Below are 27,999 nucleotides of genomic sequence, written 5' to 3' on the forward strand. Positions count from 1 at the left end.
ACATCACAAACTGCTGGGCTTGATCTCAGGTGACTTTACAGCTAGTATCAACCCGATTTATTACCCCGTTTGCCACTGCACCAGGGCACGGGATGAGCTGGGGTGAAGCGCCAGGATTGGCGCATCTAGTGGATGCGCCACGTCTGGGGTGCCTGCGGCCTGCTATTTTTAGGCTGTGAAGGCCCAATAACTATGGACCTTCCCACCCTGAGAATACCAGACCACAGCTGTCCGCTTTACCTTGGCTGGTGATCCAATTTGGGGGGTCCCCTACTTTTATTGTGTAATTATTAATATTTATAAAATAATTATAAAAAAGAGCCTGAGGGGACCTCCACATTGGATCCCCAACCACGGTAAAGCTGCCAGCTGTGGTTTTCAGGCTACAGCCGTCTGCTTTACCCTAGCTGGCTATCAAAAATGGGGGGACCCAACGTAATTTTTTTTTTTTAACTATTTTTTAAATAGAAAAAATTAATGGGCTTCCCTGTATTTTGATTGCCAACCAAGGTAACGGCAGGCAGATGGGGGTGGCAACCCATAGCTGTCTGCTTTATCTGCGCTGAGAATCAAAAATACCGCGGAGCGCTACGTCATTTTTTTAAAGATTTATTTTTACAGCACTGTGATGTCCAGCAATCAAAATACAGGGAAGCCCATTTTATTTTTAGTTATTTAAATAAATAATTAAAAAAAATATATGTTAGCTCCCACTGCATTTTTTGTATTGCTAGCTAAGGGTAATCCAAGCAGCTACTGGCTGCTAACCCCCACTGCTTGGTGTTACCTTCACTGGCAATGGAAAATCCAGGGAAGCATTTTTTTTTTTTTTTTTTGCCAAAAAGCTACAAAAAAAGGACGTGAGCTTCGCCATATTTTTGTATGCTAGCCAGGTATAGCAGGCAGGTGCTGGAAGAGTTGGATACAGCGCCAGAAGATGGCGCTTCTATGAAAATGCCATTTTCTGAGGTGGCTGCAGACTGCAATTCGCAGCAGTGGGGCCCAGAAAGCTCAGGCCAACCGGTGGTGCGGATTCCAATCCCCAGCTGCCTAGTTGTACCTGGCTGGACACAAAAATGGGGCAAAGCCTACGTCATTTGTTTTCTAATTATTTCATGAAATTCATGAAATAATAAAAAAAGGGCTTCCCTTTATTTTTGGTTCCCAGCCGGGTACAAATAGGCAACTGGGGGTTGGGGGCAGCCGTACCTGCCTGCTGTACCTGGCTAGCATACAAAAATATGGCGAAGCCACATAATTTTTTCAGGGGGCAAAAAACTTCTGCATACAGTCCTGGATGGAGTATGCTGAGCCTTATAGTTCTGCAGCTGCTGTCTGTCTGTATGGAGAAGAGCAGACAGCAGCTGCAGAACTACAAGGCTCAGCATACTCCATCCAGGACTGTATGCAGAAGTTTTTTGCCCACCAAAAAAATGACGTGGGCTTCGCCATATTTTTGTATGCTAGCCAGGTACAGCTGGCAGCCACGGGCTGCCTCCAACCCCCAGTTGCCTATTTGTACCCGGCTGGGAACCAAAAATATAGGGAAGCCCGTTTTTTTTAATTATTTCACTTATTTCATGAAATAAATAAAAAACAAATGACGTGGGCTTCGCCCTATTTTTGTGTCCAGCCGGGTACAACTAGGCAGCTGGGGATTGGAATCCGCAGCACAGGTTAGCCCGAGGTTTGTGGGCGCCTCTGCTGCGGATTTCAGTCCGCAGCCGTCCCAGAAAATGGCGCTCTCATAGAAGCGCCATCATCTGGCGCTGTATCCAACTCTTCCAACAGCCCTGGAGCCGGGTGGCTTGTTGGGTAATCATGAGTTAATACTGGCTTTGTTTTACCAGCCAGTATTAAGCCAGAGATTCTTAATGTCAGGCACGTTTGACCCGGCCATTAAGAATCTCCAATAAAGGGTTAAAAAAAGACACCACACAGAGAAAAAATACTTTAATAGAAATAAATACACAGACACATTAGAGACTCCATCTTTATTACCCCTGTCAGCCCTCCACGATCCTGCTCTTCTGTCTTCTTTCTTTCTAGTGTAGTAGTAGTGACGATTGTAGTGAGGAAGGATGAGATTCACCAGCTCATCACTTGGGGCTGGGGAACCTCCATCCTAACTACAATGCTCACTACAATCGGGAAGCAGCGTGCAGCCTTCACTCCGTGAGTGATCACTGCTGGCTGCTAGCGGTAACGCTGACAGACGCGTTACCATAGCAACGGTGCTCTCGGAGCCGCGGTTAGCGGTGACGTCACCGCTAACTGCGTTGCTATGGCAACGGTGATCTCCGTTAATGACCGGCTGTGTCAGCCGGTCCCTAACGGAACGGGGAGTCGACCGTGTGCTAGAGCATGTCGTCGGTACACGGCGATACACATATGTGCACCGTGTACCGGAGAGATGCACTCGCAGGTCCTACATGACGTGTCATAGTCATGTGACCAGTCTGTAGCCAATGAGATAATAGCCACGTGACTGGTCACATGGCTATTTTGACGTCACGATAGGTCCTGCTTCTCTGCTGGCAGTGCAGGTCACCGGGAGGATTCAGCGATCATCGGATGGAATAGCGGCAGGAGACAGAGTGCAGAAGGGATCGCGAGGACCGGTAAGTGTTATGGCAATGTTTATTAACTGTTTGTGTACATTTATAATGCATTTTTATATGTTTGTGATTGCCTCCCATTATAGCCTATACGTTCGAGTTCGGTTCGTCGAACGTTCGACGAGCCGAACTCGAGCCAGACCCCCCGTTCGGCGAACCGCCTCGAGCCGAACCGGGACCGGTTCGCTCATCTCTACTCTCCACTGACCACAAGGAAAATCAGGGTCTTGTTCTCAGTGGTCTCATTGTTGTGACCCACATCTCAGCACATACCTTGGATATGCCATAAATCTATGAGACGAGAACACCCATTTGTCATCTACAGCAATATGCTGTAATATTACAGGCTAACAATAACAGGATATGGAGCCCTATTGTACCTGCACATGCCTCTGAATTTTATACAGAAAATGTTTACGTCAAATTTCTTGTCATGAAATGCAGAGAATATTTACATAACATGGTGCCATACATAAGTCATATTGCGCTATAGCAAGATAGGAACCCTCTAAAAGGTTCGCCGTGACGTGGCATGGAGCTCTGATCATAATGTTAACTCATAATCTCGTGGTCACTTTTGTAAATTTTGCCAAGGCCACAATAGATCAATGTATAAGATTTGGATGTGTGGTCCATGTCTTGTTTCTTTCTACAACTATAGCATATTGTCCCCTCTTTTTTTTCTTTTAAAAAAAGTGCTTTTAAATTTGCAGAAGACTGCAAGCGGGATCCAACCTATTTTGCGCTCAGGTTTTTCGGCTGACACAATTTGGAAGGTGACATTTTTGTTTAGATATATTAACTTTGTGTTGATACTATGTGGTGGCCATTTTTTCTGTGGTGCTGAGCTTGTGGGGTGGTGTAACCTGGAGCTATGGGGACTTTGCCCTGCAATATGGGTGCTGGTGGGCTCTTAGGTCATTCCCTTTTTTGGGGGGGGATTTCAACACTTGGCACTACATCTGACAAAGTTAGCGTTGAGACTATTGAGACATTGAGACTATTTTAATATTATTAGTCACTCAAATATGGATGAATTACTAAGTGCAGTTTTGTAGGTTCTTTTTAGTATCATTAATAAAGGTTAGGTTTTACCCCTTTTTCCAGTAAATATACCTCAATAGAAGGAATTATCGGTAATTGGTCTTCATTTCAAAGAGCTCCAAAATTTGCATGAACAGTCTTAAAGGTAACCTATCAGTTCGGATAATGCTATTAACCCACGACATATAACATATAGTTATATCATATGTTGTGTACCTGCCTTTGATGGAGACTCGCACCCTGAGACCACATCCTTTTGGCAGATTATGGCTGAATTATTCAATCATCTTCTACCTATATGAGCAGAGCTCCACCCGTGGCAGTTACAATGTTAAGTGACTGCTATAAATCTCTGACAATGGTATTTTACCAGTGCTGGCATGAAGGCATGCCATCCTCTGCGCTCATTAGGGCACCCGTGATGTAATCGTGGAGAACCGATGGGTTGCCATGACAACCGGTGGTCTGCTGAAGACCCCGTGCTTGTTATTACAAGTCTCCTGTGAAAGCCTGTGTTTAGCTGTGCATCATTTTTCAAATGTAATTTTATTTTGTTTGTTAGCATTGCTAACAGTTTAGCAGCAATTTCTCATTTTTTTTTTTAATTTACAAAGTGTTTCTTTAGGAACCTACTCAGCTTTAGGCCTCTTTCACATGTCCGTGAAAATCACGCACGTTTTTCACGGACGTGTCAAAGGTGCGCATTGCCCTCCGTGTGCTGTGTTTATTGCACACGTGTGTTCTCCATGTGTTATCCGTGATAATACACAGAGAATGGGATCTTTCTGCTCACCTGTCCCTGGCCTCGCTGTCCGTGGTGCTAATCTTCGCACTCCGGTCCTGCCGACTCCCCGCTGCTGCTTCCGGCCGCAGTGAAGTGAATATGCAATGAGTATAATGAGCAAGGGTGGGAAGCAAGTGACAGCAGCGGCAGAGACAGCAGAGCTGGAGAATGTGAGTACAGAAATTAATTTTATTTCACAGGCACATGTGTTTTCTCCGGTGCGTGTCACACGGATCACATCCATGTGGTCCGTGTGACACCCGTGATGCCGGAGAAAAATGGACATGTCTACGTGTGGAGCACACGGGCACACGTATGCTCTACACGTACACACGGTCCATGGCAAAACACGCACGTGAGCGCAGACCTATTGATTTGAATGGGTCTACGTGTGCTCATGTCTCAGGCACATGAGGAAATGGATCAAACACATACCAGAGACACGTATGTGTGAAGGAGGCTTTAAATGGACTTTGAGTAGCCTATATATTGGAAACTCTTCAGAAGTGATACCATTTTAAAAACCGCAACCCTCAAATCCTTTAAAACTGCTGTCAGGAAATTTTTTAACCCTTCAGGTACTATACACAAATTAAGGAGAATTGGAATGAAAAAAATGTTTTTGACGCCGTTTTGGTGTGGTTTTCTACCAAGAGGTGCAAATTTGGTGCTGAAATCTAATGCAGATATTTCAGCAAAAAAATTGCCCCTCCTAGCAGAAAACTGCACTGAAATGGCGTCAGAACCGGGTTTTTTTTTGCATTTTTGGGCCAAGACATGCAAATTTAGTGATGACATTTTTCCACCATATTCATGCACCTAACCTACACCTCCTGGGAAAAACAGCGCATCAAAACTGCGTGCGGTATGATGCGGTAGTGATTAGTGATGGGCAGAGTCGAACATAACTGGGATCGGCGGGACTAACCGGATTTTTAAAAAAACATGTGTCCGGCCTGGAATTGTTCCCAGATATCCGGCCAGATGCTGGTCCCGAAGGTAAATATCGGGTAACCAAGGAAAGGGCTTCTTGGTTACCCGATATTTACATTGGTTACCAGCGTCCGCAGAAGCCGGCTCCCTGCTCACTGCACATTTAGTTGTTGCTCTGTCGCTGTCACACACAGCGATCTGTGCTTCACAGCGGGAGAGCAACAACTAAAAAATGGCCCAGGACATTCAGCAACAACCAACGACCTCACAGCAGGGGCCAGGTTGTTGCTGGATGTCACACACAACAACATCGCTAGCAAGTTGTGCCTCAGCAGCGATGTTGCTAGCGATGTTGCTTAGTGTTACGGTACCTTAAGAGTGACTGCAGACTTATCATTCGAGACAGGACAACCCCTTTAATGTAAAATCCCTTTTTCACTGCAGTAAAATTGACAGTCATGTACTTATTGTGTGGTGACCCAGCAAAAAAAGTGCAAGGCTCAATTGCTAGAATTATATGGCAATGTGCTATATACTGCAACTTTACATACTTACAAACGAGAAATAGAGGGTTAGGTCTCACAATAAAGTCTGGAAAGTACAACCATTTAATTATATTGGAATTAAAATTGGCTCCATGGTGTCTCCAAGGATAATCTAAAACCAGAGATAACATATTTAAAAACAATTATTCTTTGGCATAAGAATAACTTGGCAAAATAAAAAAAATTGTGCTAACAAATACTTATGGATGAAAGATGATATTTTACCTTTACATGGAGCCGGAGGAATGCCAATACACATGAAGTACTGGAATGTAATAATACAAGCGAGAAAGCAGCAATATTTATGCCAGACTTCTGCAATTGCTTTTCTTCTGCGTCTGTACAGTACGGCAAACAGCCAAAATGCATGGATCATGGCAAAGAAATCCATCCTTTGACCAATTACATTAACAGACAGCAAGAAGCAAGTCTGCACAAGAAAATGAAAATGACAATTTTGTATAAGACTGCATTTAGTGTAAAGTTACAACTTTAAAGGTTAGGTGTTTTTATTGGAAGCCTGATGAACTGGGATTTATACCGTGTGTTTGCTCCCACAGTATTTCTATTACAAATGTTATTCTTTAAGGTTTAAAAGAAACCTGTCATAGAATAAATGATAGAATAGATGATATTTATAATACCTGCAGCTACAGTGCAAATACCAATGTCATTATATGTGGCTATTTAACTAGAAGTTTGCGTGCAGGGAGAAAATGAAATGATATTCTCTTTGCACCTGCCTGCTTCCAGTGAAGTATCGTGTGGGCTGTGTGCAGTTAATGTTCTGTACACAGTGAGCGCACTGTCATAACTCCCCCTGCTCCTGGACTGACATCCTACTCAGCACATATGCTGTATAGCAGGATGTTAATCAAACAGTAGGGAAGAGTGATTACAGAGCGCTCACTGGGTACAGAGGGCTGACTGCTCATAGCTCCCACACTTCTTACTTGACTGGTAGCAAGTGTCTGCAGGGAGAATATAATTTCATTTTCTCCTGGCAGCCGTACTTTCACTAAGACAACAACATATAATTAAAATGGTATATACCTGCAAACTAGCACTATGGCTTTTTTTTAAGCTCAAGCTTTCTTTAATGTTGACTAGCAAAGAAAAGTTATTGTTAAAATAGAATGTTGTCCAAAAATTCAAAAATGTATTTTCACCTCACAAACCCCTGGTACTCATGTACCAATGCCACTGGGCGCTCTCCTCACATCAGAAAGTGGAAACCAGGAAGAGAGAAGCAGGGAATCGGTAATGGGAGTATGCTATTGGTAATGGGAGTATGCTATTTAATTTATATTTGCAATTTTTGTATCAGATTTTGCGCTCAAAATCTATATTGAAAGTAAAAACAAGCTGTATGTGAATATAATCTACTGCACAAATGATTTTTTTTGTATAAAACAAGATAACATAAAAGTCTTAAAATATTTTTCAAATAAGTAATTTAGTTTTCACCCCTTTTAAAGACGTTTTTCAAATGTTTTCTAATAGCAGATTTCACTGTTAAGGGTACTTTATACGCTGCCGGCTAGCGAGCGTACCCGCCCCCGTCGGTTGTGTCAAAACGCTGCCCGTGGCACACAACATCGCTAACACCCGTCACACGGACTTACCTTCCCTGCGACATCGCTGTTGCCGGCGAACCACCTCCTTTCTAAGGGGGTGGTTCGTGCGGCGTCACAGCGACGTCACACGGCAGCCATGCAATAGCAGAGAAGGGGCGGAGATGAGCGGCTGGAACATCCCGCCCACCTCCTTCCTTCCTCATTGCCGGTGGACGGAGGTAAGGAGATGTTCGTCGCTCCTGCGGTGTCACACATAGCGATGTGTGCTGCCGCAGGAACGACGAACAACATTGCTACTCACCAGACAACGATGTTTGGTGTTTGGACAACCTCTCCAACACCAACGATTTTTACTACTTTTGCGATCGTTGAAGGTCGCTCGTACGTGTCACACACTGCAATGTCGCTAACGACGCTGGATGTGCGTCACAAACACCGTGACCCCGACAATAAATCGTTAGCAATGTCGCAGTGTGTAAAGCACCCTTTAAATGCTTTATGAAAAGTCTTACCTCCATACCAAATTTGTAGAAAAAGTAGTTTATGAAATACTTGGCACAATTTATGATCCCGTCATCCAGGTGGAGCCTTGTGATGTCATGAAATATTGTTCTTGTGACTGGTGCTGTCAGATTGTTTCTACACCTGTAATATTCCTGATGTCGGTAGATAGTCACTTCAAAAGCTAATATGAACAACATGAGTAAATTATTCTGTAAGGAAGAAGAAAGTGAAAGTTACATATCCACATCTACATATTTGCCATAGTATTTTTATCCCAATAAGTAATCCAAAAATGAAAATGGTAATCCACCCTTGGACAACAGGTATGCAGTCAGACTGAGGAATGCCCTACCGCAAGAGGTAGTAATGACAAGTACAATAATGGCTTTTAAAAAAGGTCTGGATGCTTTTCTCACAATAAATGGCATTATGCGTTATATATAATCTAGTAATAGAGACTGTGTAACTGGTGGAGAAAGGTTGAACTTGTTCAATCTATGTCTATTTTTAACTTGATTAATTATGTAACTCTAAATCCCCATAGTACACAGTATGCACACTGTCAGGATTCTCCTGTGCTGGCGCCAAGAGCAGGTGGGCATGTGACTGCAAGTAAGCAATTTGCATACAGTCAATCATGTGCCAATTAGATATGTATGACCTTGATCACTATGAATTGAATGAGGCCAGATACATCTAGGAGGAATGTAGCCTGAAGTGAGCAAATCCCATACTTGCGGCCACATGACTGCCTGCTCCCAGTGATGAAACAAGAGAATCCTGACAGTGTGTGTACTGCATACTGTGAAGGTACACAAGTCAGCAGTCACATACAGTGACTACAGACATATACCCCGAGGTCATACAACCCCTTGAAGTCCCATAGGATCAATATAAGACTGCAGGTGAATTACTAAATTAGAAATAGCAACATTTTAGCATTGTAGCATTAGCGTTCTCTACATCTCTGTATGTAGCTTTTGTTGTAGTTATGTACAACTCAATATGTAGCTTTATACTTTATGTAATTTTTAAAAAACAACAACAATTTTTTTATTAAAATATTTTTTGGGGAAGGAATGGCTTTTGTTTATTTGAATACAAATTATTGCACTTAATTTCGCTTATCTTTTGTCCCTCTAGGAGACTAAAATCAGGAATCCTTGGATTGCTTAAATAGTGCTTTAAAATTCAGAGTATTCCAAAGCATTATTACCTGTTAGCAGGTAAACTATTAGACCACACCTCTGCCGCAGCCCAATACACATGTACCATGGCAGACCTGGGGCCATTGTTAGGCAACTGGCTCCCAAAGAAGATCGAATCTCATAGTGCCAATAGCGAGACAGAAGGAATTCTCTATCTTGAGTTAACTACTTAGATGCCATGGCTGCTAATCAACACAACATTTAAGAACATTGAACATGCTGATCAGGACCACCCTCAATGCTCTCCAGACGTCCTTCTTTCAGTACTTGCAGAAGAGATTGAGCAGGGTGAGCAAGGTCCAATCTCCACATCACAATCACATGGCGAAACTCACATATGCCACATCACACCCTAATAGAAAGTGGTATATTTCATTAGGACATGGAAAGGCAAAGGAGTGACAGAAAGCGGCTAACAGCCAACAGTCACATATATAGGACATCTGTTTATAATAGGAGCTACAGTGCTGTGCCACATCTGTTGTATCGCTGACCACAAAGCTCGCCTGACAGAACCTAGTGGCTTATAATAGAGTCCCTTGAGGTTCCCTCATTTTGACAAAAATAGAAATGCATGCTGTGCTATTCTTGCTGTCATATCTCAGAATTATAAATCAATGCTCTAATCCAGGGGTCCCCCCAACCTATAACTCATGAGCCACATGTGGCTCGCGGGCCTGTGATGTGTGGCTCATGGCTGTCTTCAAGCTTGGTGCATAAGCATCAGGTCTAGGAAACAGCTATCATGAGCAGGTGTCTAGATGGTGACTTTTGTGAGTAGCTCCACACAGAAGAGCAGATATGAATGGGGGTAAGGTTGGAACCCCTGGATCTTGATATACGGCCTCGATGTGATTTCTGTGGAAAAGCTATTGCTGTCATTATACTGGTAATGGGGACTCTACTGTCAGGAGGCATCAGCTGGATATGGCTCTCGACCCTGTCTCAGAGCTGAATGTGGCTTGTGACAGTCTTTCAGAGCTGAATGTGGATCTTATGGTCAGAAAGGTTGGGGACCTCTCCTCTAATCCATGCCATCAACGTAAGAGGAAACATAACCTTATCTTTTTCTTTCCAACAGAGATTCCCTTATTTAACCTAAATGTATGTTGTGCCTGTGGATTTCATACAAATAAAGCACTACACATTTTCGATGTCTCATCTCTTATTATTAGGAAAATGATCAATTTTGAAAATATATGAAAGAAAAGCAAATTACCCGTAAGTATGAAAGAAGAGGCACAGACTTTTTTAGTCCTACCCATGCCGATGGATCAATTGGACCACTATAGAGGAGTGACTTGTTAAGGTCTTCTCTGCTGTCAATATTTGTCTGATTGGGAGAAGGCTGTAACATAAAGGTACATGTTATACAGCAGACTAATACCAAAACATATTCCCACTATAGATTAATATGATTTTCAATGTATAAATGCTTGTTTCCTAACATGATACAGCTAGAGTATATATTTGTTCCGTGTTAGCCAGTATACAGAAAACAAAATGTTTAAAAGAACTGAGAGTCCTCAGTGGTTGATACCTTTTAAAGGCTAGCTGAAAAGATGGTAATAAATAGCAAGCTTTGGAGGCTACTCAGGTCTTTTCATCAGGCTCAGTATAACACAAAATCTGAAGAATCAGATACAGTATTTATACACAACTAGACATAAAATAGTGCACATCACGTCACTTGTCTTATTTACTGCACTATTCGTTCTTATTGTGTATAAATATGTGACTCTTCAGATTTTGTATTATACTGAGCCTGATGAAGAGACCTGAGTAGTCTGGAAAGCTTGCTATTTATTAAAATCTTTTCAGTTAGCCATTAAAAGGTATCAACCCCTCAGGAATCTCAGTTCTTTTAAACATTTTGTTTCTAAACATCAAATTTATTAGGATTACTAGATATTTTAATGATACAAAATAATAGATTTCAGCTCACCTTCTATGGTCTGTATAGTGGGAAGAAAAACTCTCCTGCTGCACGGACTAGGCCTGAGGCAATTAGACAAGAAGTAAGGACAATGTCCAGCGCTGGAGAGTAAAGGCTGCTTTACACGCAGTGACATCGCTAGCGATGTTGTTCGTGAAAGCACATGCCCCCGTCGTTTGTGCGTCACGGGGAAATCGCTGCCCGTGGTGCACAATATCGCTAGGAAGCGTCACACGTACTTACCTTCATAGCGACGTCGCTGTGGGCGGCAAACAACCTCTTTTTTAAGGGGGAGGTTCGTGCGCCGTCACAGCGACGTCACACAGCGATCCGCCAATAGAAGTGGAGGGGCGGAGACCAGCCGCATTAACGACAAGCCCACCTCATTGTCAGAGGACGCAGGAAGGCTGCTTGTCGTTCCCGGGGTGTCACACGTAGCGATGTGTGCTGCCTCAGGAATGCCGAACAACCTGCGTCCAGAACAAGGAACGATATTTGGGAAATGAACGACGTGTCAACGATCAACGATTAGGTGAGTATTTTTGATCGTTAACACTCGCTCATAGGTGTCACACGCAACAACATCGCTAACGACGCCGGATGTGTGTCACGAATTCTGTGACCCCAACGACATATCGTTAGCGATATCATTGCGTGTAAAGCCCCCTTAACCAGATTCAGATTCAGCCAGGTAAATTTCCAAGTTTTAATATTGGTGTCTCAGTATAAAATATGACAGGTCATAAAAGTCACTCCAAAGGAAAAATTATGACATAGCAACATGTTTCTGCTACATGAGTAGCCTTTGTCAAGCCTTGGTTACTGTCCAGTGCTGGACATTGTTCTTACTTCTTGTCTGCTAGATATTTTAGAAACGACACATGTAATATGCAATTTAGTTTCTGTGTTCTGCATTTATCTTTCAATATATCTAATATCTGATTTTGTGTTTCATTTTTGGCTGTCTATATGAAATAGAAGATTGCAGGCTATCTAGGTCAAAGTGGAAATATTCTGACCATTGCTGTTTATGTAATATAACTTACCAGGGAACAATTGCTGGAAAAGTTCTGGGGGTCAATGGTTGCGAGTTGATACAACATTTTGCATACAATAATCACACAAGTCCAAACAGTACAGACACTAGATGCCAAAGGTCGTAACTGGGAATATGGTAAGGCAAATGCCCAGGCAGTCAAAAAGACATAATTGAGCAATGATACCTGCATACAATAAAGAAGAAATATTACACCAATAATATTGCTCCAATAACCATCAAGAGCAAAATAAATACTTTTAGACCTCCTTTGTGCCTGCCCATCTTCTCAATTTATGTGAGGTGAGGAGAAATATGGGCTAACCACCTGTAAGTTATATATGTGTGTCTGTTGGTATAATCTGCCTGGTAATGACTCTCTGCATGAATTTATTCCTGTCCCTGACTGACATGTCTGATTGAGCTATGCATTTACATATCAATAAGGGTGTGAGCAAAAATACAACTTTCTCTGGTTCTTTGTCAGGTGTATATCAGATCCCGGCTACCTGGATGACTGAATAAGCGCCTAAACCAGTTAGTCGTAACCAACCAGAGGCAGACACACCATTGAGGCAACCTATGGAGCCAAACCGGGGCCCAAGTGTTATGAGGCTACATCTACCTCCAAGCAGATGGAATTGTGCATTTAGCTGACTTATTGGCCTGTACAGGGGCTCTCTTCTGCTCCTCTGACCAAGTAACTGCTTGGCCCAGTAGACCTGGATTTAACATGAACAAGTGTCTAACTCTGTTTGCACAGTGTACGGTATTATTACTATTTCTTCTTCTATATGGGCATGTAGCTTTAAAAGAATATAAAGACAATTAATACCTTTGTTGCTTCAGCAGTCAGAAATCAAATTTTGGAGGTATATAAAAAGGAGGCTTTAGGGTGTGACAGTCCACATCCGGCACTACAGCCCTGCTCTGCATTCCCCGCTAAATGATACCCTTCTCTGGTGAATTGAAAGGTCATTGGTACTATTTTGTCATGTCTCTGCAATCAGTGTTCTCAATGTATCTTTGTAGTGCTTTACGATCTCTATGCACTGCCCATACCAACAGCCTATCAATCAACCAGAGGAGGATGGTGCGGAGTGGAAAATATAGATGGACGAGGTACTGGAAAATATGAACTCTGGCTAATTTGCAGGATTTGCAAAATGTGCCATTTTCACTTGGCTTCAAATATTGATGCATGTATATAACAGCCATGAGGCAGAACAAAACAAGCCAAGTGAGTTACTATTAATGTTTCATCATATGCGCCATTATCAGTTATAACTGCCCAACTTTAAAAGGACAAATATACAACCTCTAGAAAAGGTTTAAACAGGTTTTCTCCATTCAGCCTTTTGCATGTTATGGGCATGTATGTGTTAAAGAAAATGCAGCAGGCAATTACTGGGCTCAGCAGCTCTGCCATTTTAGACGGCATGATATGCTAAGTCCAGGACTTGAGCGTGGCACTGCTGAAGTTGAAGCAGTAGTTGAGACGCACCACTGGAGCGTCAATATCGATTGTTTCAATTCTTTTTAACATAGCTATGATGATGGTGTGTAAGAGGCTGAAAGGGAGAAACCCCTGCAAATGTTGCAATTCACACAAACAAAATCATAGTCCCCATTAAATGTCTAATAAAAAAATAAAGGTAAAGTTATTAAAAAAAAAAAATTAAATCCAACTAACAAGAAATGTAAAATATACCAAACAAATGCCCTACCTCTCTCAAAGTCACCCATATGATGTATGAAGTAACTATTTTTATTATATGGAGCTCCAGACACCACCAGGCAAAGACTTGCAACTTATGGAAATATTCCAAAAACTTTAGGAAAAGAACTGTCAAGCGATCAATAACTAGATGCCATTTATTTCTGGAATCTGAAGAAGAATAAAAAACACATATCTTCAAAATTTATATTGATAAAATAGTTTACTAAAGAAACACAATTGGTGCATTTTAGGATGAATGCTCTCTGCAAGACAAGTAAAAAGGCTAAAAATGTGATGCTTCTTTCCTTTATTGCCTCTTGCTTTATGCAAAATAATGTGATGCTCAAAGATATTGCCACTGCTTTCCTGATCCTAGAACCTAAAAACTTCCTTCAATCATAACCAAAAGGCTTCCAAAGACTTGATATGATACCTGCATAAGAAAACTAAGAAAGCAGTACAAGAAAATACAAGAACTTGCTTGAACAAAAAAAGACGTGTTCCAGCGTCAGATAAAAATTCCAGAAATACTTTGTTTTCCAAAATTCATAGTTAAAATCCAACAAGATAAGACATGGGTGTGAGGAACAAGGCAATGCGTTTCAAACACAAGCTGTGTTCTATCTGAAAGCATCTGGCTGTGAGAAAGAACCCAGTTTGCATTCGAAACGTGTCGGCTTGTTCCTCACGCAGCTTATGTCTTATCTTGCTGGATTTTAACTTGGAATTTTGGAAAAAAACAGATTTTTGTGTACTCACCGTAAAATCGTTTTCTCTTAGCCATCATTGGGGGACACAGGACCATAGGTGTTATACTGCTTATCCATAGGAGGACACTAAGTAAATGCAAAGATGTTAGCTCCTCCTCTGCAGTATATACCCCCTGGCCCAGCCAGGCTACTTCAGTTTTAGTACACAAGCAGTAGGAGAACAATAACAAAAAACGTTAGTGAATACTCATAACAAAAAGGTACTGAGAGAGAAAAAACTAAGGCCCAACAGAGCAACAGGGAGGGTGCTGTGTCCCCCAATGATGGCTAAGAGAAAACGATTTTACGGTGAGTACACAAAAATCTGTTTTTCTCTGACGCCTCATTGGGGGACACAGGACCATGGGACGTCCTAAAGCAGTTCCTGGGTGGGTAGACAATAAACAATGCAACCCAAGGACTAGGAACCAGTCCTAGATAGCCAGGAGCGCCTACTGAGATAGGTACTCCCCTGTCGTTTGCAGAATTTTCCTACCTAGGTTCGCCTCTGCCGAAGCCTTGGGTATGAACTCGGTAATGCTTTGAAACAGTAAGCAGGCTAGACCAGGTCGCAGCCTTACACCCCTGTTCCACTGAAGCCTGATGCCAAATGGCCCAAGAAGCGCCAGCTGCTCGCGTGGAATGAGTCCGCAGCCCACTAGGAATGGGCTTGAGTTGCAAGCAGTAGACTTCCTGGATCGTAGAGCGAATCCAGTGAGCCAGCGTTGCCTATGAAGCTGCCTGGCCTTTCAGAAATGACGAACAAGGAGTCCATGTTCCTAAAGGGGCTGTCCTGGTTACGTAATATCTGAGAGCCCTCACAAGGTCTAGCGAATGTAGAGACCTTTCCACTCTATGGACTGGGTGTGGACAAAAGGAAGGCAGAACTATGTCCTTGTTCAAATGAAACGGGGAAGTAACCTTCGGAAGAAAATCCGGAAGGGGGGGTAGAACCACCTTGTCCTGATGAAAGATGAGAAAGGGTTCGCGGCAAGAGAGTGCTGCCAGTTCCGAAACTTGTCTGATGGATGTAATCGCCACTAGGAATGTTACCTTCCAGGAGAGAAGAGCAAGAGAAGATTCCTTCAGAGGTTCAAAGGGGGACCTCTGGAGACCGTCCAGAATGAGATTGAGGTCCCATGGGTCCAGCAACCATTTGTACGGTGGGATTAGATGGGAAACACCCTGGAGGAAGGTCTTGACTTGCGGATTGTAAACTAAACGGCATTGATAGAATATTGAGAGAGATGAAACCTGCCCCTTAAGGCTGCTGAGGGCCAACCTCTTTTGCAACCTGACTGCAAAAAAATCAAGAATGCTGGGGATCGTCGGAAGCATAGGTTGGACATTAGATTTCCTGCACCGGGAAAGGAAAGTTTTCCACGTACGGTGGTAAATACAGGATGAAAGCCGGCTTTCGGGCACTGATCATGGTGGAGATGACTGCTGGAGAGAATCTCGCTCTTGTTAAAGTCCAGGTCTCAATGGCCAGGCCATCAGCTTCAGGGCTCTGGAGTTCTGATGGGAAATGGGCCCTTGAGTCAGCAGGTCTGGGATGCTTAAGAGGCGCCATGAGCAATTGTACTAATTCGGCGTACCAGGCGCACCTGGGCCAGGCCGGTGCTATTATTATCACCAGGACTCCTTCTGCCTAGATCTTCCTGATTACTCGCGGCAGCAGGGGCAGAGGCGAAAAACATGTAAGGTAGACGGAAGTGACTTCAGGAGGAGACTAGAGCATTCGCGCTGATGGACTGTGGATCACGTGACCTGGCTAAGAACGCAGGTACCTTTGCGTTCAACCTTGAGGCCATTAGACCCACGTCTGGCGTACCCCAGCGAGTGCAGATGTGTGGGAACACTTCTGGGGGAGAAACCACTCTCCGGTGGCCAGGCCTTGGCAACTTAGAAGGTCCGCCGCCCAGTTCTCTACTCCCGGTATGTGTACCGCTGAAACCACAGACCCCGTCGATTCGGCCCAGGTCAGGATCCTGAGGACCTCGAGATAAGCTGTCTTACTGCTGGTACCTCCCTGCCGACTGACATAGGCCACAGCTGTTGCATTGTCCAATTGGACCCGAATCAGACGACCTGCTAGCAGATGGAGGAACGACCAGAGCGCGAGAAAGATTGCGCTGATTTTCAGGATGATTTCTGGGAAGGGAAGACTCCTGGGGCATCCAACGTCCCCAAGCAGTGTGGCGCCACTATGCTGCTCCCCAGCCTAAGAGGCTGGCATCCGTGGTCAGGAGTATCCAGTCCACTTGGGAGAGAAAATCTCCCTCTCAATATGGAAGAGGGACGAAGCCACCAGCAAAGCGCATAGCTGACTGAAGGTGTCAGTTGAAAAGTTCGTCCAGGGAAAAGGGGCTCTTGTCCCAGGCAGCTAGAAGCGCAAGCTGCAGTGGGTGATGGTGTGGTTAAGTGAGCGGCACTGCCGCTATAGCCGCCGCTATCCTACCTAGCACTCTCATACTGAATCGTATGGAGCGAGAGGAGTACGTAGAAGGCAGTGTACCGCTTGTTGTACAGCAGTCGCCTTGTTTTGAGGGAGAAATATCAAGCCACGAAGGGTGTCCAGGAACATGCCCAGGGAGACGACTGTTTTTGACGGGACCGGGGATAATTTGACTGGAGTCAGAAGCCACCCTAAACGGGATAGGTTGCCCACAGAGATCTGCACGCTGGTTGAGCCCTTGATGAGGAGGTCATCCAAGCAAGGCAGAACAGCCACTCTCCTGGCATGAAGGGCACTCATGGCAGCCGCGATGACCTTGGTGAAGACCCTTGGTGCTGTGGCAGGGCTGAGGGTAGGGCCACAAAAGAAAAAACAAGTCCTGAACCGCGAAGCGGAGGAACTTTTGGTGAGCTGGGCGATGGGTATATGCAGGTACGCGTCCATGATAGCTATGGAGGAAAGGAATTCTCCTTTGACCATAGAGGTAATAATGGACCCTAGGAACTCCATTCTGAATCTCCTTACGTGCACATGTTTGCTCAGGTGTTAGAAGTCCAGGACGAATCGAACTGACCCGTCATTTTTTTGGGAACCACAAAGAGGTTGGAATAGACGGCCTTGAACCTCTCGCCATCCGAAACAGGTACTATCACCCCCGCCGTTTGGAGGGAGTGGATTGCTGAGGAGAAGGCCTCGCGGTGTTTTGGAGCCTTTGGGGGGTTTGAGAGAAAAGACTGACCCGGGAGTCGGGTCCAGAATTCAATGTGGCACCCATTTGTGGTCTGAGGCGGCAGCCCAGATGGAGGAGGACGAGACTCCTCGGTCTTTGTATAGACTGCCAGGACGAGGTGGACTTGGGGAGGGCTGAGAAAGTCAGGCCCTGCGTGTCTAGTATAAAACATCCTGGGCTGGAGTTGGGGGAGAGAGGTACTCTTTTCCTCCTGTGGCATCAGAAAAAAAGAGCCTGTCCAGATGATTGCCAAACCATCGGTCTGGAAAGGAGTACTGTGAGAGGCTTCTTAGGCTACTTTCACACCTCCGGTTTTTGCAATGCGGCACACTCCGGCACTTTGCAGGAAAATCGCAACCGGTTTTTTTTGCTGCTGGTTGCGATTTTCCTGCATAGACTTTAATTAGTGCCGCATTGTGCCGCATGGGCTCCCGTTCGGTCCGTTTTTTGCCGCATGCGGCAGATTTAGCCGATGCGGCGGCCGGATGGAACGTTGCTTGGCACGTTTTTTCGTGCGGCAAAAAAAACCGCATCGCGCCGCATTCGGCCGATGCGGCGCATTTTTCAATGCATGCCTATGGCGGCCGGATGCGGCGCGATGCGGCAATGTCCGCATCCGGCCGCCGCATGCGGTTTTTGCCACTGCGCATGCTCAGTAGCATGCCGCAAGCGGCAAAAACCGGACTGGCCGCAAAGGAAAAACTTATGCAAAGGATGCGGTGTGTTCACCGCATCCGTTGCATAGCTTTCACAGCCGGATTGAGCCGCAGAGCTCAAGCCGGATGTGTGAAAGTAGCCTTAGGGACCAAGTCCGCTCTCCATTATCGGAACCAGAGGGCCTTACGGATGGCTATGGTATTCGACGCGGCAAAAACTGCACAGGTAGCAGCGTTGAAGGAGGCCTGCATGAAGTACTCCACCGCCGCAGCCATGTGAACTGTTACTTCTGTGATGGTCTGAGGAAAACTGGTATTCCTGGTGCCCGTGCGACCCACACGGAAGGAGAGAGGGATCCGCAGCCTCAAGGCTGAGCGATCGAGCTGCTCCACCTGTCTGTCTGTTGGGTCCTTGAAGGAGGATCCATCAAGTTAAAGACAGGAGGGTCTTTCAGGCAGGCGGGAGGCCGAGGGAGGGGGGGGGTCCACCAAGGGTGGATCGGCCCAGCCCTTAGAGACAGCTAAGCCAAGAGGGTACTGGGACTTCATGCGTTTACGGATACCAAAGCGCCGGCAACATTTTTTCTTTTTTTTTTTTTTTTTTTTAGGTTTCTTCACCCTTTTAAAGGAGATCGCATTGTCAGTAGTAGTGGATGGGAGATCTTCCACATGCAGAGTTTGGTTGATTGCCGCAATAAGGGAGTCCATCGCAGCTTGATCGCTCGAGAAGGTTGAAACCAAGGAATCAGCCTGGTACAAACATCATTCCCCTTCTTCCAGCTCCTCAGAGACTGCGGAACATGTGGGAGAACCCCATCTGCGTACCTCCAAGGGAGAACCATAGGGGTCATGCCCTTTTTCTGATCTGCAATCGGTGAAGCAGAGGGTGAGTCTCATCAGAAGGAACCTCTATAGAGGTGTCATCAGTCTGCGTTCTGTCCAGGAGCCCCGAGGGCTGTGAGGACGATGTTGCATAGCCAGCACCAGGTTCTGGGAACTGTGCCCATTCCGGGGGACTGGGAGCCGTAGGCTCTGGGCTGGCAGCGGTTGCTGCGGTGGTGGCGGGGGGGAGAGCTACAGGAGCACCGGACTCACAGAAGGAAGAGGTGCTATCAACCACTAGTAGCTCAGTGTGGCAGGTAGTGCAGGCTGAATAATAGCTGTACATTAGAAGTCTTATAGTTGTTGCTGTAGTTGTGCAGGGCATAAAACATGTGACTGCAGCCCCTTGCTGATGAGGCACAACCTCTGATTGTAACAAGGGAGCAATGCTCTGCAGAGCTAATGTGAGAAAACAAGTGAGGATATAACTCACCCAGAATGCTGATGGCCCCTCCCCCCTTCCTGTGTCCCAGTTCCTGTGGGAAGGAGGAAGCCAGCTCTGAGAGACGCCCACAGGCTCTGATCACGAGAGGGAGCGATGCTCTGCAGAGCTCCTGTGTGAGGAAAGCTGCGCGCACTTTTGTGAGGGGGGCGTGGCTTATAGCGTGTCGGAGGTGGCGAGGCTTAGCTCCACAAGAACGCCGACATGAGAAAATATAATAAGATGGTGGGAAGGGACTCTCCTTCCCCCCTCCAGCCCTGCACAACAATAGTGGACAGAAAAAACTCTATAAGTGTACCGCAGATATGGGCACACTGAGTCCTGGGAGTGTTACGGTTGCTGTGGAACTGGAGACTATGTTCGGATTTCTTGCTACTGCACATGTGCGAGCACTGGAGACTATGTTCGGATTTCTTGCTACTGCACATGTGCAAGCGCTGGAGACTAAGTCCTATCTTGGAGCCATTGCACATGTGCGGATGACATCATCGCTGACACGAGGTCACATGTCTCTGACACCTAAGCTGATTGGCCGCTGGTCATGTGCTTGTGACACGTGGTCACGTCTCTGACACCTTCTATGCCGATTGGTCGCAGGTCATGTGCTTGTGACACTTTGCTCGGTGATAGGCCAGCGTGACGTCATTGCTGTCATTCTGGCAGCGGATTGGCTCTGGTGTCCTCCATCTTGGATGAGGCACAGAGTCTATATAAGACCCTGACGCACGCCGCCCGGCGCTCAGTCCTCTTGGTTCCTGCATAGGAGTAGACGCTCTGTGCATGTCCCTTGCGGCATGTATTCTATCTAGGTGAGCGTTATCGGGAGGGTAACGCTCTTGTACCTTGCAGCTTATGCTGTGGTCCGTATCCTCGCACCTTAGTGGAGCGGACATAGGCAGGTGCTTGCTGCACATGGTCTGACTGGGCCTTGTGGTTCTACTCTGAGGTGAGCGCTATCGGTAGGGTAGCGCTCCTGTACCTTTCAGCCGTACTGTTGTCCGTGTCCTCGCACCTTAGTGGAGCGGACATAGGTAGGTTTCCTCGCACACTAGGGGAGCGGTCATAGGCAGGAGTTTCAAGCTAGCAGCCTTGCTGCTGTCCGTATCCTTGCACCACAAGTGGAGCGGACATAGGTAGGTGCCATATTGCACACACTAAACCTAGTCGCTGTGACTGTTAACTGAGACAGGTGCTTTCACGCTCACAGATAAGGTAGTCGCTGTGACTTAAACAGTATACGCCGCTATTGGTCTTGGTGACACTGTGACGCAATAGTGTCAGTACCGCTTTGGTGGTACAGGTTTCCCCTATCCTCTGCCATACTCTGCAGCAGAGCTCTGCATGGTGGACCCTGACTGTCGGATAGCCTTCCATTCCCTTATTATCCGACAGCCCCCATAACAGAGAGCTCTCCCCCTCACCCCGGTTGGAATGCTATGCAGGAGTCTGCAATCAGCCCATGTGAATCCAGTCAGGGAGGATTTTACGTCAGGTCCAATTAATGTCAGGGAGGATTCCTGTCAGGGAGGATCACAGCTCCAGTGTGGAGATTCTGATGCCTGCTGTGCCTGGTCACACTTGGTGCAGAGCGTGTATCAACTCAGAGCCTGCCAGAGGGACTGAGGAAGTTTTTCATCTGCTCTGGAAAATCAGTGCCTGTGAGAACTGTGGTCCAGTGAGTAACAGCCCATGTGAATCCAGTCAGAGAGGATCTCACCTCAGGTCCTGTGGAGATGGCAGTCTGATGCTTGCTGCCTGGTCACGCTGGTGCAGAGCGTGTATCAATTCAGAACCTGCCAGAGGGACTGAGGAAGTTTGTCATCGGCTCTGGGATCTGGAAAATCGGTGCCATGAGACCCGTCGTCCAGTGAGTAACAGCCCAGGATCCAGCGTCGGAGGAGGGGGTACGGGGAGGCGACACTCAGCGTTCCCGCCTCTTGATGGTTTGGGGAAATCGGTCCCCAAAGGAAACCGTCGCCCTCTAAAAACAAAAAATTCTTGCTGCAGTAGTCTGCAGAGATGTGCCTCCTATAGACAATAAGCTAAAACTGAAGTAGCCTGGCTGGGCCAGGGGGTGTATACTGCAGGGGAGGAGCTAACATCTTTGCATCTACTTAGTGTCCTCCTATGAATAAGCAGCATAACACCCATGGTCCTGTGTCCCCCAATGAGGCGTCAGAGAAATAAAGTATTTACGGAATTTTTATCTGGAGTAGGAACAAATCATTTTTTGTACAAGCAAGTTCTCGACATTCACATTTCCTATCAGGACATGGTTCTGTGCACACAGAATCTCCTAAATTTATGGTAAGCTGACTTTCCAAAAACGTTTCTCCTTTGTTACAAGAAAATATACAATTGGCAAAAAATCTCAACTCTAAAGTGGGCTTTACACGCTACGATATCATTGCCGATATCGCTAGCGTGCGTACCCGCCCCCATCTTTTGTGCGACACGGGCATATCGCTCCCCGTCGCGCACAAAATCGCGCACCCCCGTCACACAGACTTACCTGCTCTGCGACATTGCTCTGGCTGGCGATCCGCCTCCTTTCTAAGGGGGTGGGTCATGCGGCATCACAGCGACGTTACACGGCAGGCATTCAATAGAAGCAGAGGAGCGGAGATGAGCAGGACGTAAACATCCTGCCCACCTTCTTCCTTCCGCATAGCCGGTGGATGCAGGTAAGGAGATGTTCCTTGCTCCTGCGGTGTCACACACAGCGATGTGTGCTGCCGCAGGAACGAGGAACAACATCGCTAATGAGCGTTAAACGATTTTGGTTTTAGGACGACCTCTCCACGGAAAACGATTTTGGACGCTTTTGCGATCGTTTTAGGTTGTTTAAAAGTGTCACACGCTGCGATATCGTTAATGACGCCGGATGTGCGTCACTAACGGCGTGACCCTGACGATAAAACATTAACGATATCGTAGCGTGTAAAGCCCCCTTAAGAGCTGCACACAAAAGTCTAGAAGGTATCAATAAATATCAGATCTATAACAGAGCGGCATTAAAGCCATATGAGGCAATAACATGTTAAGTACCCAATGCACTCAAATCCACAACTTATTGATAAAACCTGCAAAAGTCCAGCTCAAAGTAGGAGGACTTTTGCAGGTTTCATCAATTGTATATTTTCTTATCATTCTTATTATATTATATTTATAGTCCTGAATTGTATTCTATCTCTATGTTATTTGGTGTACTTTATTTATTATATCAGTTGTCTGTTTGGTTTATTATTCAGACTTATTTCTCGTGGCTTTAGTAACATGTTATTCCGAATCCTATTGTGGTAAGGCCTATTGTTTCTGTGTGGTGTTTACATCATTATATTTGTATTTTATTACTTTCTTACATATTTACTAATCATTAACAAAGATATCTTACATATTGTAAACTTTTATCCAGATCCTGTATTAGAGTAGGACTGCCCCAAAGAGATTTGCCGTGACGTGGCGAGGTAGCTTAAGAAATTGCAATTTTTTGCCAAAAATCTCAAATTTTTAAATAGTACAGTTTGGAATTTTTAGTGCAGTGTACATCTTATAATACATGCCATTTTTGAGTTGAGCTGGCTTTTTTGTTTTTTCTTCAATGAATTGGTTGGTGGCTGACCTCCACCTTTCTGTGCACCTCAATTTGGTTTGTTTTTCCACCTGTCTTGATTTTGGCAATTGGTGGCTTTTTACATTCAGCCATTAGGCCCTGTCCACAGGCTATTTAATTCATGCAGCACTTGCTTGGGCCTGTGCCGCCAACAGCCATGGCTCAGTCATGGGTACGGGGTTGAAAAGCACCGTGTAAGTGCTGCTATAAACAGTTCTACTTTTTCATATGTGAGGCCGTATGGCAAATTTTAAATAAAAATATTTTAGAGTAGGACTACCCCAAAGAGATTTGCCATGACATGGCGGGGTAGCTCAAGAAATTGCAATTTCTTTGCCAAAAATCTTAAATTTTAAAATAGTGCAGTTTGGAATTTTTAGTTCAGCGCACATCTTATAATACATGCCATTTTTGAGATGAGCTGGCTTTTTAGTTTTTTCTTTATTAATTGTTTGACCAAATATATTAGGGTAATTTTCAACCTGATAATTTTTGCGGCCCCCGAAGGTTGGTAGAAAAGTCCAAATGGCCCCCATAAGAAAAAAAGGTTCCCCACCCCTGCTATAAGTCAATATGCACCCCTGCATTGAGCTTTGTTGCAAAGATTAGTAATTAGTCATTGACATACAGGGTAGTTACTCCTTCTGGTTGATCTTTGCAAGGCAGTTTGTTTTGTTGTATGAAAGCATATTTCTATAAATGTATTAGGAAGAAGAAAGTGCTATAGCCTGAATGCCAAAAGTGACCTAAGACATGAGAAGAACTGGTTCCATCTATGGGAATTAATGATAATGTCAATACCTGATGTTTCCTCCTCTTCTGATTGTTCTTCCTCAGGTTCCTCCTCCTCCTCCTCATCATCAGTTCCTCCTCTACCTTTGTCTTCCCCTTTCTCCCACTCATCTCCTGAATCCTGATCATGATCTTTTTGATTTCCATAAACTTCCAAGTGTTTTTGCTCCTTTTCTTCCAACATTTCAGACTCTGTATTTAAGTTCATCATTGTTATATCGGGTAAACTTCCCTCTGGGTGAACCAATCTGTGGATTAAAACTACATGTTAATTGACAAATTTTCAAACATCTTGTGAGAAAAAAATCTTGGGCAAATAAAACAGACGCTAGAAATCGGAAGTATAATCTGTACACTTATGCGTCAACATTCCTAATATAGAAGAAAAAAAGGTATGGCTCATATGTGGACGGTGTTTATTTGCAAGGTTCTCAGTGATTGTAACACTTAAACTTGATATTTCCCCCATGGGAGAAAATAGTCAGAGTTTAAGAGACAGAAGCATGAAATGACAGCATGGCATTTGGCGCATTTCATAGCTTCATAGCACTTACTCATTTTGGTGAATTGGAATTTTTTTCTTGATGCTGCTCAAGAGCAATTAAAACAGAAAGAGAAAAGGAATATGAGAATTGGAGAGGAAAAGTGATAATTTTTCTAAAGTTAGTGCATGCTTCAAGACAATATCTAATGATGTCTTCTATTAGAAAATTTATAAACATGCATCGTGAGTATACCCATGCTATGTATGTATACTACACTAAACAAAATATAAAAATCAAACTTTTGTTACTGTTCCAATTTTTCATGAGCTGTACTCTTGAGCTGAAGATCTAAGTTTTTTGGATAGAAAAGGTTTTTTTTCTCTCAAATATTGTTCACAAATTTATCTAAATCTGTGTTGGTGAGCACTTCTCTTTTGCCAAGATAATCCATCCACCCCACAGATGTTGATTAGACAGCATGTTTATTGCACAGGTGTGCCTTAGGCGAGCAAGAAAAAAAAGGCCACTCTAAAATGTGCAGTTGTATCATGCAGCACAATGCCACAGATGTTGCAAATTTTGAGGGAGCGTGCGATTGGCATGCTGACTGCAGAACTTTCTACCAGAGCTGTTGCTCATGAACAGAGTGTTCATTTCTCTACTATAGACCATCTCCAAAAGGCGTTTCAGAGAATTTCACAATACATACAACCACAATCAGAACTGAAGACCATGTGTAACCACACCAGCCCAGGACCTTAACATCCAGCATCTTCACCTCCAAGATCATGAGACCAACCACCCAGACAGCTGCTGCAACAGTCAGTTTGAATAACCTATGAATTTTATCACAAACTATCAGAACCCATATCAGTGAAGTTCATCTGCACGCTCACGTTCTCATCGGGGTCTCCACCTGACTGTATACTGACTTCAATGGACAAATGCTCACATTGGATAGTGTCTGTCACGTTGGAGAGATGTTCTATTCAAGGATGAATCCTGGTTTTCAATGTACATGTCAGATAGCAGACTGAATGTATGGTGTGGGTGAGCGATTTGCTGATGTCAACGTTGCGAATCAAGTGGTCTATGGTGGTGGGGTTATGACATAGGCAGACGTATGTGATAGACAAGGAACAAAGGAACATTTTATTGATGCCATTTAAAATACACAGAGATACTGTGACGACAATCTGAGGACCATTGTTGTGCCATTCATCCATGACCATCATCTCACGTTGAAGCTTGATAATGCACGGCCTGCAGGGATCTGTACACAATTCCTGGAAGCTAAAAAAAAGTCTCAGTTCTTGCATGGCCAATAAACTCACTGGACATGTCAGCCATTCAGCAGGTTTAGGATGTTCTGATGTAGACGACAGTGTTCAAGTTCCTGCCAATATTCAGCAACTTTGCACAGCCATTGAACAGGAGTGGCCAACATTGTACAGGCCACAATCAAAAACCTGATCAACTCCATGTGAAGGAGATGTGTTGCACTGCATGAGGCACATGGTGGTCACACAAGAATCTAACTGACTTTCTGACCCTCAATACTATAAAACTGCACATTTTAGAGTGCCCTTTAATTGTGGCCAGCCTGATGTATACCTAGGAAATAATCATACTGTCTAATCAGGATCTTGATATGCCACACCCGTGACGTGGATGGATTATTTCGGCAAAGGAAGAGTGCTCACTAACAAAGATTTAGACAAAGTAGTGAACAATATTTGAGAGAAAAAGGCCTTCTGTACTAAGAAAAAGTCTTGGATCTTTGAGTTCAGCTCAAGAAAAATGGGAGCAAAACCAAAACTGTTGTGTTTAAATTTATGTTCAGTGTATGTTTATTGGCTTAAGTCTATAATTATACTTCTTAACTGATTACATTGCATCTTGTTACGTGCAGTATACATCTGTGCAATACTTTTTATGTGCCCTCATTTTGCTATAAGACATCCCATCTGTATTATAAATAATAATAATAATAATAATATTTATTCATTTATATAGCGCTATTAATTCCACAGCGCTTTACATACATTGGCATACCACAGATATTCTCTTAATTGGAAAGCTCATTCAGTATGTATTTCATGCATAATGACATTACTAGAATTGTTGAATATTTTTTCCATAATTGGCCTAATGTCTAATGATTTTAATGTGAATGGAGCTGATAGGGTCTACTTAGCAAACAGCTACATCCTAACAAGTGAGTTATTGATGTTAAAGAAATGATGCAAATCTACACAGAATGTTTAATTAAAAAAGCAATATGAGTTGTCAAAACAGAAATGAGTGAAACAGGCATCCGGAGAGAAGAAAATAATTGTGAATAAACACTTCTTTATCCCTTTGCTAGATATTTTGGGCCTTGTATTAAGTCTCCAGTCATTGTTCCACACATTGCTTTCCATTTGATGTACTGACACAGACAGTGTATATATATATATATATATATATATATATATATATATATATATATATATATATATATATATATAAAAAAAATAAATATATATATACTGCATATATATATATATATATATATATATATATATATATATACACAGTATATATATATATATATATATATATACAGTATATATATACAATATATATATATATATATATATATATATATATATATATATATATATATATATATATAGTATATATATAAAACTTAATAGGTGTAATGGAACCAGTTTACATTTCCTATATTCTTGCAAACCATTATAATTACGATACTATCTACAGGGATATGGTAACATGAGTATATTTTATTTTGTGAGAGTATTACATACTAAAAACATAATATTCATCATTCATTGGATTCTTAAATACAAGCCCTTTTATTTCGCTGTAGTATTGTTTGCAGCATTTGGCCAGTGTTAGATGGTATTTGAGTACCTACCTATTTATTATTAGGTATACACGCCCATTAACTTTGGCATGGCTACGAGTTGGAGATGAAGGCACAAGAATGTATGCAATGGAAATATGAGTTAAGAGAGAGAAGGAAAGTTGTTATATAAGATGAAATTGAACATGACAAGATGCATGACAGAGAGACAGGCAAGTAACAAAGATGAAATAATACTCAAGATTGACTATGTACATGAAATGAAAACAAATATAATGACTGCTTGTCTCACAAGTACAATAGAGAAGTAGTGCAACACTCTTCATCATACTTAAAGTAATCTTTCACCAGGTCTTTGCTATCCCATCTGAGAGCAGCATAATATAGAGACAGAGACCTTGATTCCAGGGATGTG

At 43.8% G+C, this 27,999-nt stretch overlaps 1 protein-coding gene across 13 annotated transcripts in view; it reads right to left on the reverse strand.

Annotated features, from left to right (window-relative positions):
- PIEZO2 (piezo type mechanosensitive ion channel component 2) overlaps positions 1 to 27,999 on the reverse strand; it is a 630,266-nt gene that overhangs the window by 198,897 nt on the left and 403,370 nt on the right. For 8 of the 13 annotated variants that reach the window (XM_075314549.1, XM_075314550.1, XM_075314556.1 and 5 more), the window contains 9 exons: positions 27,636 to 27,677; positions 24,782 to 24,814; positions 24,237 to 24,475; positions 13,913 to 14,073; positions 12,196 to 12,372; positions 10,433 to 10,561; positions 8,014 to 8,214; positions 6,150 to 6,354; positions 5,935 to 6,036 (listed from right to left, as the gene is read on the reverse strand). In XM_075314549.1, the coding sequence (XP_075170664.1) occupies positions 5,935 to 6,036; positions 6,150 to 6,354; positions 8,014 to 8,214; positions 10,433 to 10,561; positions 12,196 to 12,372; positions 13,913 to 14,073; positions 24,237 to 24,475; positions 24,782 to 24,814; positions 27,636 to 27,677 (1,289 nt within the window). The remainder of the gene's footprint in view (positions 1 to 5,934; positions 6,037 to 6,149; positions 6,355 to 8,013; positions 8,215 to 10,432; positions 10,562 to 12,195; positions 12,373 to 13,912; positions 14,074 to 24,236; positions 24,476 to 24,781; positions 24,815 to 27,635; positions 27,678 to 27,999) is intronic. The other 5 variants (XM_075314558.1, XM_075314555.1, XM_075314551.1 and 2 more) reach the window with 2 other exon arrangements.

The sequence above is a fragment of the Anomaloglossus baeobatrachus genome, chromosome 6, assembly GCF_048569485.1.
Source record: "Anomaloglossus baeobatrachus isolate aAnoBae1 chromosome 6, aAnoBae1.hap1, whole genome shotgun sequence".
Lineage (NCBI taxonomy): Eukaryota > Metazoa > Chordata > Amphibia > Anura > Aromobatidae > Anomaloglossus > Anomaloglossus baeobatrachus.